Below are 18,653 nucleotides of genomic sequence, written 5' to 3'. Positions count from 1 at the left end.
AACATACAGGTCCTGCTGCATTCTGGCGTTATGGTTTCTCTTCCCGTGTTGGGACAGAGGAGGGACATTCCCTCAGGGGCAGTTTATGAAATGCCAGGTGGGTTGGGGCTTTAGTTCGGACCAATACCCTAAGTCCATAATTGGCAAACTGTGGCTCGCGAGCCACATGCGGTTCTTTGGCCCCTTGACTGTGGCTCTTCCTAAGCCTTAGGAGTACCCTAATAAAGTTAATAACAATGTAGTTACCTATATAATTTAAGTTTAAAAAATTTGGCTCTCAAAAGAAATTTCAATCGTTGTGCTGTTATATTTGGCTCTGTTGACTAATGAGTTTGTCGACCACTGCCCTAAGCACTCAGTGACTGTTGAAAGGAGGTGGGGCACAAGTGATCCAAGAACTGTGTGTGTGAAAAGGAACCACATGCTCACTGACTAGCTCAGGGAAGCCCTGTGTGGTGTTCTTGCAAACTCAGAGACCTAAAGTTATCAAAAAGAGTGTTCTGAAATGAAAACTTTCAAACTAAAAGCAGTTTATGGCAGGTAGTCATGTCCTAGGCTGGCATCTTCCCTGAAAAAGGTCAATCTTTACCTTCACTGAGCCTGTCTATTGCCTTTTGGCATCTACAATAACATATAATTTGGAATGTCAAAGGAATTTCCCTAGTTCCAGGCCCCTCAACACATAGGCAATGCTCTGCGGAGACCAAAAATCCCCTCATTCTTACTGAGTTCATTGTTGACTTGTAACTATCCTATATCCACCATGTAAAAGAAGTATCTCTGTGTCTTTTTACTGTTTATCCAGTCACAGAGAATTCGCCGCTTTGATTTCTCTGAAACCCTAATGCATCACCACTGGGTTTCCTGTTACCACCATACATCTCCTGTTCTGATTGTAATGTATAAAATAAGGTGCAAAACTGCCAGAGAGAATATCTCAATCCGCTGAGATTTTCATCCTGCCAGTTATTGACAGTGGGACTTAAATAAACGACCAAAATTCTTGACAAGTTTGAATGTTTCATACTTTGACATTTCCTTGACATAGTGGGTCAGGATTCCAAAAGAGCTCACCCAGGACCAACCCGTGGACATGGTGTCAGGATTCAACAAAGGACCCATTGAACTGCTGGTTCCCCACCCATTGGGTGAACCTGGGTGAGTTGTATCTTAAATCCATGACTTTTCCCTTGCTGGTGGTAGAGGGTTAGATTTATTTGAGCTGTATTTTTAAATACTCCAGATAGAACTAAGATTAAGGGTTGGTGGAACTTAGGTTAAGACAAGACAGTAGGAAAAATATTGGTGGCTGTTGTTAAACTGTGGCTTTCCAATCGGAATTGCGTTCTGAGAATCAGAGCAAAAAAAACCCCAAAAAAACCCCAAAACCCATTATCATTTAAATTAGAGTTGAACTGAATCAACTCCAAAAATACAGTGTCATATTCTCCTTCAGGTCCGAGTATTAGGTATTCTTAGGGGACTAAGAATCTCTGTGGATGTGTGATGTCATTCCTCATGATGTGCAGGAGCCCCAAAGCAAAATTTCAACACAATTGCAACTAAAGTGACTGGTTCTGGTGGGGGAGCACCCATAAGGTTTGGTCAACCGTTCCCTGACCCTGTGGTTGTTTGAGACAGCAGGGAGATCAACCGAGGCACATCAGAGGTTTGAATGTGATTTGAGGGGTGAGAGCCTCATGGAGCTCAACCGATAAGCAACACAGGTTGACCAACTACATTATATAACAATCCTAGAAAATTTGCTCCGATTCTGCAGATATCAGAAAGAAAAGAAAAACCACATACACATACACACAACTACAAAACAACAACAACAAAACACACCTAAAATTAACATGGGAAGTGGTGCCTCCAAGTCCAGGAGATGCCTGATCCCAGCCCTCACTAATATTCCTGATAGGAAGCTTTTACTTACACGTGCTTTACAGAAATGGGAAGATTTAATTAGAAAATATCCTCCAAAAAATGGCCAAAGTGCAGTTTTATTTGTGTGCCTAAATTAATTTTTGGCATGCAATAAAAATTAGGAAAATGCCAGGTCTAACATTAAACTGAATGAGTGAATGGAAGCATATCTTGATTTGGAAATCAGGAGATTTTCAGAAGCACATATAAATTCCATTAAAAACAATTCAGGAATTAGAAATTGTATAGACTGTCTCTGAACTCTTCTGAAGGTAATAATTGCCAACACCCCATTCTTCCACCTTCTCTAGTTCTCCCACTATATTCTGCACCCTTTTCCATCCTTCTTCCTTTCCCTTCAGTCCCCTCCACTATCGCTTCCTACTGACTTAAGAGAAAATGAGAATAGGAATTCTAACAACTCCCTTTGGAGAAAAGCTTGTCCCAGCAAGAGAGGAACCAGCAAATGTTCCTGATTTTCTCAATGACCCTGATGGGTTCACAAAGGCATTTAACTCTTAGAATATGTAATCCTGGATATTCTAACTGATTCCAATTAATATAGCTAATGGTTTCTGTCAGCAAATGCAACACAAATTCTAAATAAGGCTTTCAAGAAAATTCCTGTAGAGAAATCTGTTCACTGAAATGGGATGTAGAAAACCAATAACAAACAAACCACACACACACACACACACACACACACACACACACACACACACAAATATAGGGTTGATCCATGGGTGTTTCCCTTCTCACTGATAGTTTGGGAGCAGGTGAAATTATCATAGAAAGAGAAGCCACTAAGACCCCTGTAGACACTGGGGCTACTCTATTTATTCCTAACCACAGCCAACTAATTATCTTCTCCTTCAGAGTAAAGCATCTGTGCAAATGGCAGGAATATTTAACCAATGTCTGTTTTTAATCAAAACCTATTTCCAACTAGGGAATGTTACAGCAATATTACCAAATATCTCTCTTTGCTAATAAAATATGCCCCAAATCAGCTGATAGGGAGAGGTGTTTAGTTTGCTTATTTGTTTGTTTTATGAAATCAGTGATACCAACACATGCTTTTTCCAGAAGGGTAATATGTATTTAGAAATAAATGAACAATATACTGAGCCCAACAGAGCCTGAGATGAATCCAGCGGTGTGTCCTCAAAGTTGGGGTCATGGCTGCACCCAGGTTTCCTCGGGGGCTCTGGAAAAAGATCTGCTGGTGACATCATGCACAGACATGGAGAGGCATGGGGGAGATGGTAAGCATTCAGCAGGTAAATGAGCCTTTGGCCAGTATTTGACTGAAAAGGAGCCCAGAGTTGGAACCACAGGCATGCACCTCTGTCCAGTGCCCACCCAGGGTGGAGGGAGCTGGGCCCCTTTGTTGTGAGGTCAGGCTTATGAAGTTCTGAACCCAACCCTCAATGGAAAATTGGGAAACTGATGTCCATAGAGTGGCAGATATCACCCAATGTCCATGACATTCAGAGCCCAGAGTTAAGGAATGTTCAGACCTTCCAGCCCAAGGCTCCGACCTCTCCAACAGAGTTGGTCTGGACATTAGAAATCCTGACATACTGGGAAGCTCCTGCATGTTCCTCCATATCTAGGGCTCAGGGGGCGCTTTGTTCTGGGACCCAGAAAGAGCACTAGCTTTTTTTTTTTTTTACTAAGAGAAATATTTGTATTATTTTATTTTATTATGGTTTAAAGTATAACATATGTTTCCATTTTTCCCCTCGACCCCTCCCCAGCCACCCCCACCTGCAGCACATGCCCCTACCCCCTTAATGACTGTGTCCATTGATTATGCTTATATGCATGCATTCAAGACCTCTGCTTGGTCTCTTACTCTCTCCCCCACTCTCCCCTGCCTTCCTGCTGAGGTTTGATGGTCTGTTTGATGCTTCTCTGTCTCTGGATCGATTTTTGTTCATCAGTTTATGTTATTCATTATATTCCACAAATGAATGAGACCGTATGATATTTATTTATATCTGACTGGCTTATTTCACTTAGCATAATGCTCTCCATGTCCATGCAAGCTGTTGTGAATGGTAATACTTCTTTCTTTTTTACAGCAGCATAGTATTCCATTATGTAGATGTACCACGGGTTTTTTCCACTCAGCTGCTGTTGGGCACTTACGCTGATGGGAATTTAGGCTGTTTCCAAATCTTAGCTATTGTGCTGCTATGAACACAGGGATGCATATATCCTTTTCGATTGGTGTTTTCTGCTTTCTTGGGATATATTCCAGAAGTGGAATTACTGGGTCAAATGGGAGTTTCATTTTTAATTTTTCAAAGAAGCTCCAGACTGTTTTCCACAATGCCTGCTCCAGTCTATGTTCCCACCAGCAGTGCACAAGGGTTCCTTTTTTCCCACATAATCACCAGCATTTGTCCTTTCTTGATTTGTGGATGATAGCCATTCTGACAAGTGTGAGACGGCATCCCATTGTGTTTTGAACAAATATATTTTTATTGATTTCAGAGAGAGAGAGAAAAAAATCAGTGATGAGAGAATCATTGATTAGCTGCCTCCTACATGCCCCTATTGGGGATCAATGCCCATAACTGGGCATGTGCCCTTGACCGGAATCGAAGCCGGGACTATTCATTCCTCAGGCCAACACTCTTTCCACTGACTAAACCGGCCAGGGCCCTCGTTTTTGTTTTCATTTGCACCTCTCACATGATTATTGACTAAAACCATGTTTTCACAAGGCCATGAGACATATGCAAACGGAACATTTTTTCTTGTGACTAATAAGAAGAATTTTATTCAACTCACTGAAGTCACATGTCCACATACAACCGTCATCACTCTGGCCAGGCCAGTGAGCTGTGCTAATAACTCCACTCTGGGGCCTTGACCCAAACTCCCCAGACCACCTGGATATGGAATTGGCAGCTGTTAGAAAGGGGGAAATGGAAGTCATGTCCCCCACAAGCCATTGTCAAATAAAATGTCAACTTGTGGTTTCCACTCTGACATATGACCTTGTAAGTTCTTACTCTCATCCTTACAATAAGAAAAAAGATGAATAATCCAAAAAATCAGGACGTCTTTTTAGTTCCACCAGATCATTGAAGTCATATGGCTATGAAATTAATCGTTGCCTCTGCAAACTACTGTATTCAGGCTTTGTTAACACAGTACAACCTAGCACTAGCATATGTGTGTGTGCGTGCACACAATCTCTCTCTCTCTCTCTCTCTCTCTCTCTCTCTCTCTCTCTCTCTCTCTCTCTCACACACACACACACACACACACACACACACACACACACACATTAAATGACTCTGGGTGGTATTAAAAGAAAATCAGACACCAAGGAGGTGACAATAGGAAGAAAAAGAGGTTGTAGGCACTTTTGCCTTGTGGCATTCCTCCTCCTACTTTATAGCTACTACCTTCATGAGCGTGAATATCGCTAAGAAGCACATGCTGCAATAATCCATTGTGCAGGCAGAGAAGAGACAGGATCTAACAGGCACAATGACTTATCCATGATCAAGAAGAGGTAAGAATGAGGGGTTGATTCTGAGCCCTGGTCTGTCTCTTCAAACCTAGTACCCTGGCTGCAGCTAAACCTTGTGGAGAGGGTGTGTTCGTGTCACTGTGTACAATGTTGGTATTCCATGGAGAAGGTAGGTGAGCAGTCAGCAGCCCACAGGACTATCTATAGCTGTTATTAGGTGAGGGGAGTCAGGGAGGCAATTCCAGGAAGTGAGGTCACTTCCTAATAGAACTTGGAACCCCCGTAACCAGGCACCCACTTTCTAGCAACTGCCCAACTGCCACTCACTTGGCAAGAGACAGTTGACAGTTCAACATGTTCTCTTGTTGTGTTCCCAGTTGTGGGGGCTCTGGTTCCCGGAGACCCTGCAGGGAGCGTTGTTCCAGACTCTGTAGACGGTTCACCACTCGTGCCCGACATCTCTGGCCGTTTTCAAGAAGATCCCCTCAGGTAAGTGAAGGTGGCCTGGGTCAGACCCATTCACGCCAGGCCAGCCTCCTCTGTGGGCCATCCCTGTGCAGCCCACATCCCCCCTCTTCATGTGGTGGATAGGGGGTCCTGCAGGGAGAACCGCGGGAGTGTTTGGAGCAGTGGATAACCTCGAGGTCCTGCTGTGATCACACCCCAGGGTAGGGCAGGCAGGTGGAGATGGGGCTCTAGAGGGGTCCCTTATCTATGCCAATGGGAGTCCTAGGCCCTCAGGCTGTCATGCCTTTTCCTTGCCAGTAGAGGTCTCAGCAGATCACATTCTGTGTGTCTGGAGTGGAGAGTCACAAGTTTTAGAGAACCAGCAAAACAGGGCTCTGAGGTTTTCCCCTGGTGACTGGAAACTGTCTGTATAGAGCTCTGCACAGGAGAGCGGACCGGAGCCGACAGATGGGGTCTTCAATTCCACACCCTTGCAGGCGGCACAGACACCTGAGATATCCTCAAGCCTGAAGCACCGCCGCAGGGTGAGTGTAGGTGCCCAACTGACCCAAACTCCAGGACCCCAGGGAGTCAGCAGGACTCAGGTTCCAGAAGGCACCCTGCTGCTCCCCTGAGATCCCTCCTAGTGTCCAGTTCCCAAAGGAATCTGGGTCCTCGTCTCCTCCATGTCAGGAGCTGGGGCCTCCCAGGGCTGCACATTGTATGGGGACCGCGACTGCTTATCACAGAGATCCACGTCTTTTTTCTGTGGGACCTGGACTTAAAACCTTCCATTGCCATGACGACGGTGCCACACTAAACATGCCACATGTCCTGACATCCAAATCTTGCCCCCCCAGGAAAAGCCTCTGTGTGCTCATCACACATTGGGGTGTTCTGTCAGAAATCGCACGGGTGACACTGTTAATACAAGCATGTGCTGTTTGTCCTCTGCTAAGACAATGACCTAAGATACTAATGTGCTTCATATTCCTCACCTGCAATTCTACTTTTCCTGCCAAGAACCTTTTCTCTTATTAATGTGAAAAACTTTCAGACCTCTGAAAAATGTGTGTGTGTTTATTTGATCCAAAATGTCAACAATTGTGAGCGAGAAAAATCTCAATGGGATGAGAAAATGCTCCTGAGAATGACAATTTTGCACCTCATTTTATACAATACAAGCAAAAGTGCAGACTTATGTGGGTTGCTTGAAATCCATGGGTGATAGATTAGGGAGACAGGAGAAAGCAAATTGGAGACACTTCTGTGATTGGAAAAAGGGTAAAATGATAGGCACATATTTCTTTTACAATGGTGGATGGAGGATAGTTTCAAGTCAACAATGAACTCAATAGCAACGAAGGGATCTCTGATCTCCGCAGAGCACAGAACAGTGCCTGAGAATGAGGTGTCCAAAATAAGGAAAATCAAATGATATGTTATCATAGAGGCAAAAAGGCAGTACACACACTCAGTTAAGGTAAAGATTGGTCTTTGTCAGGGAAGATGCCACACAAGGATCTGACGACCCATCATGAGCTCCTGTTAGTGTTTTAATTTCAGACCATCCTTTGTAGTTACTTAAGGTCTCTGAGTTTGCAAGGCTGCCTTGCAGGACTTCCCTGAGCTAGTCAGGTCAGCATGGGGCCCCTTTTTCATTCACACATCCTCCTTTTATTCAGAAATCAATACAAATTATGCATTGATGATGAGTGTTAGTGTTATGTCTTCCTGAACAATGGACCATTCGGGATAAGGTAAGACTATAACCTTAAATGGCATTCAAAGTGGAATTTTTATTATTAATCAAAATAAAAAGGCAGGTGCATGGGAGGCATGAGATCCTATGTGTTCTTGTTAAAAAATATTCTGTATCAATTTTATATTTTGAGCTAACATGAGCAGAGTCCGTTTGCTGCTTGTCTTAAGTTTTGGTATTTTGTATCTAGTATAACATTTACATACCAGGAACAAAAGCAAAAACATTAAAGCAGGAACACTGCTTAGGAATAGAAAATGTCTACTACTAGACAAGAAAGTGACTAAGGAAAATAAGCATCCCAGCCAACCAAAAACCCTTTGCATGTATTTTCATAATTGCTTATTAAGCTAATTATATGTTTTCTTCTTCATCCACTGTTCCTTGTACTTATGCTATGTTTTACCTGAAGAATTAAGACTCTCTACTGTTTCCTTTCCATACTGATCATTAGAATGTACTTGTCTAGTAGGTGGGGAAACTTAGCAGATATCAAAATTCAACTACTCATAAGTAATAAGGTGTGTAATAAAAATATAAAAATCAGTTGGTGTACATATAATCAATAACAGTTAGGAGATAGAAGAAGAAGGTTTGAGCAGCAGTAATCTGTCAGCATCCAGGCCTTGTTGACTTCTTGGGAAAGCTGTCAGCCCCCATGGCCAGTGGTTTCTCATCCTTGACAAGTCTTCAGTCTCCTTGGTGGATGGAGGGCAGTGTCAGTGACAGATATCCATTTATGGTTAGGCCTCTCATAAGGTAACATCCTTTTTAACACATTGGAGAGAGTCTTTAATTAATGTGTTTCAATAAACAAAATCTCCAGGTTGTAGGTTTTGGTCCTTGAAGTCTTTGTCTCTTGGGATTACTGTGAAATGAATGTCACTAATGTATCATTGCCTCTAACCTTCCTAGTGAGTCATGGATAGTAATGTAGAATTTCTGCTTTTCAGTTTTCCTTATATTTGAAAAACAAAATGATTTAAAAATCAGCAGTATTTTAAACAGAGTCATAACAATAATAACCATCTTCTCTTCATTTAGTTCCCTACCCATTTTGTTGTTTATCCTGGTTATTTGCTAGTATTTTCGTGAATTCACTCATTCCTTAGAGATCTATACTTCTGCATTCAGTTCAGAGATGTGACCTGTGTAGAAACCTGTTACTTAGAGTAAGTCAAGCCCTGACCAGTTTGGCTCAGTGGGTGGAGCTTAGACCTGAGGATTCAAGGGTCCCAGGTTCAATTCAGTTCAAGGGCATATACATTGGTTGCAGGCACATTTCCAGTAGGGATTGTGCCAGAGGCAGCTGATCGATGTTTCTCTCTCATCAATAAAATATATGAAAAGAATAAAAAAATAGAGTAAGTCAAGAGTCCTTTTCATGAATTTTTCTAAAGATGTAACATATTTGAAAATGCAGTAAAGTAAAACAATATCTATGAACGACAAAACAAAGTGGTATGGTTATAGTTTTGATTGCAATGCAATTGATGAAAAACTGCCTTTTTGGTAAAATATAACATTTCAAGGCAATAATTTTTGGATAACAACAATTACTGTAAATTTACAGAGAACGATATGAAAATATATAAGTATATGTATATATTTGGATTCAATACATAATTTCAATATAAAAGGAACAGAAAGCATGTAAGATTTTAAAACATTGTCCATGGCTTCTTGTATTGAGAATTGGATATAATTCATCAACTTCCAATGTTTGTGCCACAAATACCCGGAGTCGAACTGCCAGACACCCTCACAGGGAACCATCCTCTTGGCTGGCCTGGTGTCGCTGACACCAAGACCACTGTTACAACAGAGTGTTTCCTATTTGAAATTTTCTTGAATCTTTGTACATTCCTTCCTAGGGCAGGTTGAAATCTTTAGAACATCCATTTTAATAAAAATATAGGTACACAAATAGCACAGTTATTTATATTTTTAATTTTTTAAAGCTTCTCAGGTAATTTCAAGCATATTAAGTAGTCCTAAATTAGTCAAAAACGTTTCTCTAATAAGGAGAGAGAATAAATCCTTGAGGTACTCCAGTGCCCATTGGAATTGACTCAACGTCATCTCCTGTTTTAAAAGTCTCTTACAATAGAAACTTTGGGAAGGTTGCAAATATACTTGTGCAAAAGATTATACCATGGACTTTTTGTAAATCTACGTAAAGCAAACACAGACTTAGGGCAACTAACTCTAAAAGATATTAATCATACTTGCAAGCAGTTGTAATATTAAGTATTTTGTCCAGACTACAGAATTCTCCTTAATTTACATAAGCATTTAATCTTTGTAGGCCAATAAAAGATTATATCCTAGTAATGTCATATGGAGGCTGACAATTCACCACACATAACACACAGATGAACACATATCACACAAAAACTATACACACAATTTGAATTATTTTTTTGGTAGAGAAATAAAAGAATATTTTTATATAAAACTTTCACAAAATTGTATAGCCTATACCCCCTTTTACAAACCTTTCCTCACCTTTTACAAACCTTCTTACCCATTCAGAAATAACTATCCTTAGAGAAACTTACATGTGACCTTTTCCCTCAAATATGACTCTCCATACCTCAAGCCTTCTATTGTCATAACTGTATAATTTCTTCCAACGTAACTGGAACTTTTAACTGTTAGGAGCATTAATTTCCAGTCATAAGCACACAAGTGAACAAACAGCATTCCTTAGATTGACGTTGATGAACATATTTTAATCAAACTCTTACTTTGAAAAAACACACCTTCAGCAAAGCAAAAAACATTACATCAACAGCTCCAAATCCATTTTACAGACCTTCTGCAATTAAAAGACCCCCAAAAGCAGTGAACTTCAGACTTGTCTAGCAATCAGTGTGTCAGTATTCACGTTATTTCAAAATGTGTAGACATTTAATAGCTTTCATTAAAACTTACTAAGTTAGAAATATATAGTGGAAAAAGCTAAAGAGATTTGTGTAGGTGGGTAAGGTATTGTTTTTTCTATTGGGATAAGTCATATCTTCCAGAGATCTGTATTTTTAAAAATGGCCTAGACAAGACGTCTTGGTGAACTCAGGTATTTTCACTTCAAGGGTTCTGGGACTTTGGTTGCATGAAGCCAATTATCTGTAAGACTCCAAAATGAATAGGGGAGGTTTGGGGAAGGGAGAAGGACTTTGTGGGCTTTGAATTGTTTCTGGAGCAAAACCTATGGCACCTTGAAAACTTCACTTGTAAAACAAGGATAGTCATTTTCAATACCTCAGGAACTGGGTTGCCCCCCCCCCCCCCCCGACAAATGTTAGCAAGGGATTGACAAATTCATTCACCCATTTTTGGATGGTTTCTTTCTATTTGGGAATATTTTTCTAGTTTCCAGAAAGCTCACAACTCTGAGAGGTATAAAGACTTTTAGGTATATGAAACCGCCGTCTGTCTCCCCTGGGAATGGCAACACAGGTCCCAGGTACGAGATAGTCTTAAAGTTAATGGTGCCAAAGCCTCTCTATTACCCACTTTATATTGCAACCAGGTAATTGGTGTAACAAAAGCAGATTGGCTTCTTGTTTGAGGCACTCAGGGTCAAGTTACTCCCATTTGGTGAACATGTACCCCAAAAGAGAATTCTCACTTCACTATGGGCTGGTCCCCCATCTTTAGGCAGACATATGAGCAAACCTAGTGTTAGAGGCATGTCTGCAGGTCTCTGGGCTGTTTGGGGCCATTCTGAGTAGGGTGGGTACCCTGTTCAGCCATCTCTCAGGGTCTTGTGGAAGATAATACTGAAGAAGAGATGATTAGCAAACATTCGGTCAGTCTCAAGCTTAGTTTCCCCCTCGAAGGTTCCTTTAAAATCATTACTTTCCCTTTTGGTTCAGTATCTGGTTCATTTATTCTAAGTATATATGTTACTATTCTGGAGAAAGCATATGTCAGCATCACTGATTTCATTAAACAGTAAAAAAAAAAAAAAAACACTCACTAAACAGGGGAATTGGGGAAGATTTGATAAGCAAACCATATATATTCTCATAACATTCCCTAGTTGGAAGGAAACAGGTTTTGATTAAAAAACAGACATTTGTAGGAAAGCTTTATTCCGATGGTGAAAGCAATTAATTGGTTGTGGTTAAAAAGAAATAAAATAGCCTCAATATATACAGGGTACTTAGTGGCTTCTCCCCCTCCCCCTTTTTTAAAATAGATTTTTTATTGATTTCAGAGAGGAAGGGAAAGGGAGAGAGAGATAGAAACATCAATGATGAGAGAGAATCTCCAATTGGCTGCCTTCTGCCCGCCCCCTAATGGGGATCAAGCCTGCAACCTGGGCATGTGCTCTTGACCAGAATCAAACCTGGGACCCTTCAGTCTGCAGGCAACACTCTATCTCCTTAGCCAAACTGTATAGGGCAATGGATTCCCTTTTAATGATCATTTAAAATTCTCCCAAAGTATCAGTGGGAAGGAAAAACAAGCTTGGAGCAGCCCTAGGCATGTTTCTGTTTGTATCCTTTTTCTAAATCCTGTTTCAGTTTCCTATATCCCTAAAGTGTGGAGGCTTCTCTATACGAGATTTCTACAAACCTTATTTAGTAATTCTCTTGCTTTTGCTCCCAGAAACCAGGAGTATATTAATTGCAATAGGATAAAATAGCCAGGATTACATGTTCCATCAGTTAAATTTCTCTGTGAACCAATCAGGGCCATAGAGAAAATGGAGGATGATTGCTGATTCCTCTCTGGCTGAGAGCAGCTTTTCTCCAAAGGGAGTTGGCAGAATTCCTAATCTCATTTTCCCTTAAGTCAGTAGGGAGGGGCAGTGGAGGGGACAGAAGGGGAAGAAAGAAGGGAAGGGAAGGAACACATCTAGACAAGGAAGCTCAGAGAGCAAAAGATATAGGGGACGTGCTATAGAAGGGGGAGGATGGGGTGTTAGCATGTATTAGCTTCAGGAGAGTTGGAAGATAATCTCTGAAATTTCTTGTTCATTTATTTTTTAAAGAGAATTTGTCTCTGCTTCTCCTTAGAAGTTTCTAATTTCCAAATCAAGATGTGCATCCTATGCACTCAATCAGTTCAATTTTCAGGCCACCATTGTTATAGTTATTTGTTTCTTTTGTTTTATTTTGCCTGTGAAAAATTAATTTAGGCACCCAAAGAAAACTGTATATTGGCCATTTCTCAGTTGATATTTTGTAGTTAAATCTTCCTACATTTACCCTTCTGTAAAGCACTTGCAAGTCAAGGCTTCCTATCAGGAATATTAATGAGGGCTGGGGCCTGGGAGTTCCCAGCCATGGAGGCACAACTTCCCATGTTAATTATAGGTGTGCTTGTTGCTGTTGTTTTTATTGTTTGGTATCTTCAGAGTCTCAGCACAGTTTCTAGGAGTGTTATGTAGTGGGTTAAAGTTTGTTGCTTTATGGGTTGAGCTGCAAGTTGCTCACTCCCCTAGAGTCTCATTCAACCTTCTTATGTGCCTCAGTTTCTCTCCTTGCTGACTAAACAACCAGAAGGGCTACCAGCAGAGGTGGACTAAACCTCATTAGTGCTCCCCCTGAAGAGCCAGTTAGTTTAATTGCAGTTGTGTGGGAATTTCCTTATGGGGCTCCTGCATGTCATGAGGAATGACCTCTGACACATCCGCAAAGATCCTCAGTTGTCTAAGAACATCTGAGATTCATGCAGGAAGGAGGATGTGCCCCTGTATCTTCTGAGCTGAACAAGATCAGCTCTCACTTAAACAGCTAAGGTGTTTGCCCAGACTCTCAAAAGGCAAATCCTATAGAAAAGCCAGGGGGGAAAACCAGTCCCATTTTCCCTCCTGTCTCTCCATAGCCTGGGATCTATGAACTGTTAACTTTTGTTCCGCCAAGAGTATTACAAAATAAGGCTCCAATAAAGTCAGCAACACAAGCAAGGGAAGGTCCTGAATCCAACAGACAAGAGTCACAGGTTCACCGGCAGGCATGGAACTGGTGCGTCAATGGACCCTTTGCTGGATGCCAGCACCGGGTGTAGGTCTGCAGGGTGGTGCTGGGTGAGATTTTCTGGGATCCTGCTGTATTGTGCCAAGGAAATGTCCATGTCAGAAGCATTCAAAACTGTGAACAATTGTTGAGATTTTATCTGAGCCAAATGGTCATTGGCCTTGAATCAAAACCTCAATGGATTGAAATAATGCTCTGGAGAATGGCAGTTGTCACCTTATTTTAGATATTACGGTCAGAAGTGGCGATGTATGTGAGTTGCATGAAATCCATTGGTGATAGATTGTATGAAAAGTGAAATGACAGACATATACTTCTTTCCTATAGGGGGATATAGGACAGAACAGCCAACAATGAACTCAATAACAGTGAGGGGATTTGTGGTCTCCACAGAGCACAGAGTATCCAAAAAATAGGAAAATTCCTTTGACATTCCAAAGCTATGTTCTTGTAGATTCCAAAAGACAGTAGACAGTCTCAGTTAAGGTAAATAATGACCTTTTTGCAGAAGATTCCAACCTAGGACCCAGCGACCCACCGTAAACAGCTTTTAGTTAAAACGTTTTAATTTCAAAGCATCTTTGTGATAACTTTAGGTCTCTGAGGTTAAAAGACCATCACCCAGGCCTTCCCTGACCTAATCACAGATTAGCGAGTGGCTGCTTTTTGTGTGGCCACACTCTCCTTTGATTCACTCATGCCCCACTTCATGCACCAATCATGTCCCTCCTCTGTCCCACCACAGGAGAAAAAACCACCAACCCTGAGTAGGAAAAGGTCCGGTAGGGTGCCAGCAGCTGCAGCTTCCTCACGAACTGTGGGCCTGGCCAGCACGTCCACGGTGCTCAAAACACTGGTCCCCCAGAACCTGTTCGCCACCTGGGAGGTGGACTGCTCCAGCCCCAGCTGCGTGCCCAGGTGGTGTAGTCTCACTGTAACGAAGCTAGTGATCTTCAAGAAGCTGGCCAAGGACCTCAACTCCGTGGTAATTTCCGTGAGGATGCAGGACTCCAAGGGCATCCTGAGGTCCCAAGAGATTGTGCTGCCCCGCAGTAGACCAGTGCACACCAACCTGGCGCTCACCTTCTCCCTGCAGTACAACCACTTCCTCAAGGGAGAAGGTAACAAGCTCCTGATCCTGCTGGAGCAGAGGAAGTGCTCTAAGAACAGAAACGTCCTGGGCTACGAGACACTGGCCTCTGGTGCCATCCACATGGCTGACGTCATGCAGCGAAACCCCAGGTTTGGCCAGATGGTGAGCCTCTTTCGCAGCATCAAGGAATCCTCCACTGCGGTGGCCGAGATCTGGATCTCCTCCCTGTGCAGTGAGCCCATCGAACACGAGGACAGTGCCATGCAGGTCAGCCCTAAGGCCAAGTCGGCAGGGAACTACGAGGGGCAGGATGAGCTGCAGGCCAGCGGCAGGGGAAAGCACAGACAGGACCTGCACAAGGATGCCTTGGAGAAGGGGGAACCAAACAAGCAGCGGCCATCCATAGGAGGAAACCTGAAGCTGAAAGTCCTGGCGCTGTTTCACAGGTCCAAAGTGTCAGAGAGGGACCTTCGGTCTGACATGATGGGGAAACGCAGGAAAAGTGACCCATACCTGGAGGATGATGAGAGCATCCTCAGCACCCCCAGGCCCAAGCTCAGGCCATACTTGGATGGCCTGTCAGACTCCAGTTCGCAGACGGAGATGTGGGGCAGCCACAGTGACAGGACCCAAGCAGAGCCTCTGAGTCTGCCCCACATGCCCGAGAATTCGTGGGCCCTGGGAGGCAAGCAGCCAAGTGAGACGGACAATGGATTTGTGGCCCACAGCACAACCACCAGCAAGGTGGACAACATCCAGATCTCCTCTCTGTCCATGTCGCCCATCGAGCAGGAGGACAGCGCCAGGCAAGCCAGTCCCGAGGCTGAGTCCTCGGACAACTACTCTGAGTGCATGTGTGAGAGCTTCTTCTCGCAGCGGGAGGCCAGCTACCACACCGCTGACCAGGAGGAGGGTGACTGTGATGTGGGGCCTCTCATATTCACAAGGAGCACCCTGACCACGCAACAGAACTACCACCAGAAAGTCCTGTTATGGCTGCGCACAGTCCAAGGTTCGGAGGAGGTCCTGGACCCTGAGCAGGACCATGGGGAACATGTCCCAGAGGTGGAGGAGGACCTGGACCTCCTGTATGACATGCTGCCGAACCCCAGTGACAGTGGCACAGACACTGAGGACGATGGCAGCGTCCTCAGCACCACCATACCTAAGCTTCGGCCATACTTTGAAGGGCTGTCTAGCGGCCCAGGCATGAAGGACAATCACAGTGTCCTCAGCAGCCCCAGTCCCGAGCTCAGGCCATACATGGAAGGCCTGTCAGACTCCAGCTTGCCGATGGAGATGCGGGGCCTCCACAGCACCAGGATCCAAAAGGAGCCTCTGAGTCTGGCCCACCCGCCTGAGAACGCGAGGGCCCCGGGAGGCAAGCAGACAAGCCACAGTGACTCCCAACTTGTGGCCTACAGCACACCCACCACTAAGATTCGAATGGCCTCCCTGTCCCGCCAGCCTATCGATCAGGAGGCCACTGCCATGCCGGCCAGCACTAAGGCCCAAACCTCGCATAACCACCTCGCCAGCACATCTGAGAGCTGCTTCTTTGAGCAGCCGGCCAGTCACAATGCCGTCCACAGGCAGTCCCAGGAGAATAACTTGGACCAAGGGAATCTCATAGTAAGAAGGAGGTGCATGAACAGGCAACACAATTACCACCAGGAAGCCGTGGCATCTATGCTCAGGGCCCAAGTGTCGGAGAAGGTCATATCCTCAGAACAGGCCCTTGTGAGGCATGTCCCCAAAGTGGAGAAGGCTCTGCACCGTCGGTATGATATTGTGCTGAGCTCTAGTGACAGTAGCCTAGACACGGAGGACGATATCAGTGTCCCCAGCACCCCAAAGCCCAAACTCAGGCGATACTTTGACAGCATGTCAAGCGATAGTAGCTCTGACTCAGTGGCCCACACAATTCGCTCCCCTGGGAAGCAGCTGGCACAGCTGGAGGACAACCGGGAGGCAGGGTCCTCCGCCCAGCATTGGTTCACCAAGAAGCTGCCATCCATAGTGCGCTTCACCAAGTCTCTGGTCCTGCCCTCCAGCAGGTCCAAGAGGAAGCAGGCTGGCCACCGGGGCTGCGGCACAGCCCTGAATGAGTGGGTCAACAGAATGGGCAACGAGAGTCCATACCCACAGAGCCAGTGGCAGATCCCCAGGAAGCCCATCCGTGACCAGCTCCACAACATCCTCATTTGCCAGGACAAGATGCCCGAGAACATCATCCTGGTCAACACCTGCGCCTGGCAGGGCCAGTTACTTTCGGACATCCTGCAGGGGCACTCGCTGCCCGTGGTGTGCACTTGCTCCACAGATGACGTCCAGGAGGCCTTCAGCATCATCGTCTCACACATGCAGAGATACTGCAACTGCGATTCCCAGGCCCTGACGCCTGTGAAGATGGCGGTGGCAGGGGCACAGCCCTACTTCAACGCTGTGCTGCGGGTCTTCGTGAGGCAGCTGTCCCAGCAGCCACCCCAATGGCTAGACTACATGCGCTTCCTGGTCATCCCGCTGGGTCCCCACCCCTTGGCCAGCTACCTGGGCTCCATGGACTGCCGCTACAACAACTTCTTCCAGGACCTGTACTGGCGGGACATGTTCAACAACCTGGAGTCTGAGAACACCTTGCAGGACACACAGGACGTTGTGTCGAGAATCTCTGAGTACGTTGCAGGGGCCAACTGTGTCTACCTGCTGCCCATTGCTGAGGCCATTCTCATGTCTAAGCAGCAGCGCCCCAATGAAAAGTCCACACAGCTCATCCCCTTTGTGGGGGCAGTGAAGGTTGGAAGAGTGGAACCATCTGCAGCCATGTCAGGAGGCTCAGATGATGTAGTCACCTCATGCTCCGGTGAGCTTCTGTCCCCTACCGGGAAGGCCTCACCCAACACACTCTCCCCCGCATCAATGAGTGGGAGCCTGTCCTCCACCAGTCAGAGTGTCCATGCACACATGATGGAGCTGCAGGTGGATTACTGGACAGCAGCCCAGCCAATAGATACGAAGAGAGTCACAGAGAAGAAACAGCTGCCTACCACCAAAAACACACTCAAGTGCTTCTTCCAGTCTGTCCAGGTGAGCAGGCTGCCCCGCAGTGGTGAGGGCACAGCAACACCTGCCTTGTCCATGGCTGTGGTCACCAAGGAGAGAAAAAAGAAGGCGCCCAAGAAAACCACGGACGAGAATGTGGAGTCCCAAAGCCAGTGCATCCAGGGCATTGGTCGCCTGGTTTGCAGGGCCAAGCACCAGCAGAGCATGCTGCCGGTCGTCATCGATGGCGTCGAGTGGAATGACGTGGCGTTTTTCCAGTTGTCAGCCCAGTGGTCCTCCCACGTCAAGCACGTCCCCATCTGCATCTTCGGACACGACAATCCCACCTTCTAGCCCTGCCCCTTCCCCTGCCCTTCACTCTGCCTTGGCCAAGACCAGAAGGACCCAGCTGCTTTTCTGTGAAGAGTACAGTTTCCTACAGACACAGACCCTGGGAACGCAAAGAGAATGTGCTCACAGCCTGGAACCTAAGGGGGTTGCCCCTCCCTGGGAGCTCCTCAATGCTCTGTTCAGTAACCAGAAGGCTGTGGCGGGTGGGACTCAGGAGGGCAGTGTTGAGCTGGAGCATCATGGAAGATGTGTTTTGGCCTCCGGATGTCCAACATTCTCAGTGAGAAGGGTTCTTGCCTTGAAGACCTGCCCTTCCAGGAAGCCAGGACTCTGCTTCCCTGGGAGACAGCTCCAACCTGTGCCCAGACTCAGAGGTTGGCAGCCAGAGGTCAAGGGCTAGCCTCTGATGGCAGTATTCTGAGCAGAACTTGGAGTCCAGTCAGCCCAGCCCTGGGGAAACAGCTGCCCGACAGCCAACTGGTCTAGCACCACCTACTCAGGGTTACCAGTGAACTCCAGCCTCACAGGCAGAAAGAGAAAAGA

The 18,653-nt window shown here is 45.2% G+C and overlaps 1 protein-coding gene across 1 annotated transcript; it reads left to right on the top strand.

The window, feature by feature from the left end:
- Nucleotides 1–5,569: 5,569 nt before the first annotated feature.
- LOC308532608 (phosphofurin acidic cluster sorting protein 2-like) lies at nt 5,570–18,113 on the top strand (the record flags this gene model as incomplete). Its single annotated transcript, XM_081110120.1, has 4 exons — nt 5,570–5,591; nt 5,800–5,911; nt 14,456–16,660; nt 16,775–18,113. 4 exons carry the CDS (start codon nt 5,570–5,572, stop codon nt 18,111–18,113), a joined length of 3,678 nt encoding a protein of 1,225 aa, XP_080966246.1.
- Between the last annotated feature and the right edge of the window lie 540 nt (nt 18,114–18,653).

Source organism: Myotis nattereri (genome assembly GCF_964212035.1).
Source record: "Myotis nattereri genome assembly, chromosome: 16".
Classification (NCBI taxonomy): domain Eukaryota; kingdom Metazoa; phylum Chordata; class Mammalia; order Chiroptera; family Vespertilionidae; genus Myotis; species Myotis nattereri.
The sequence above is the reverse complement of the archived record's forward strand: the minus strand, read 5'-3'. Positions and strand labels throughout refer to the sequence as shown.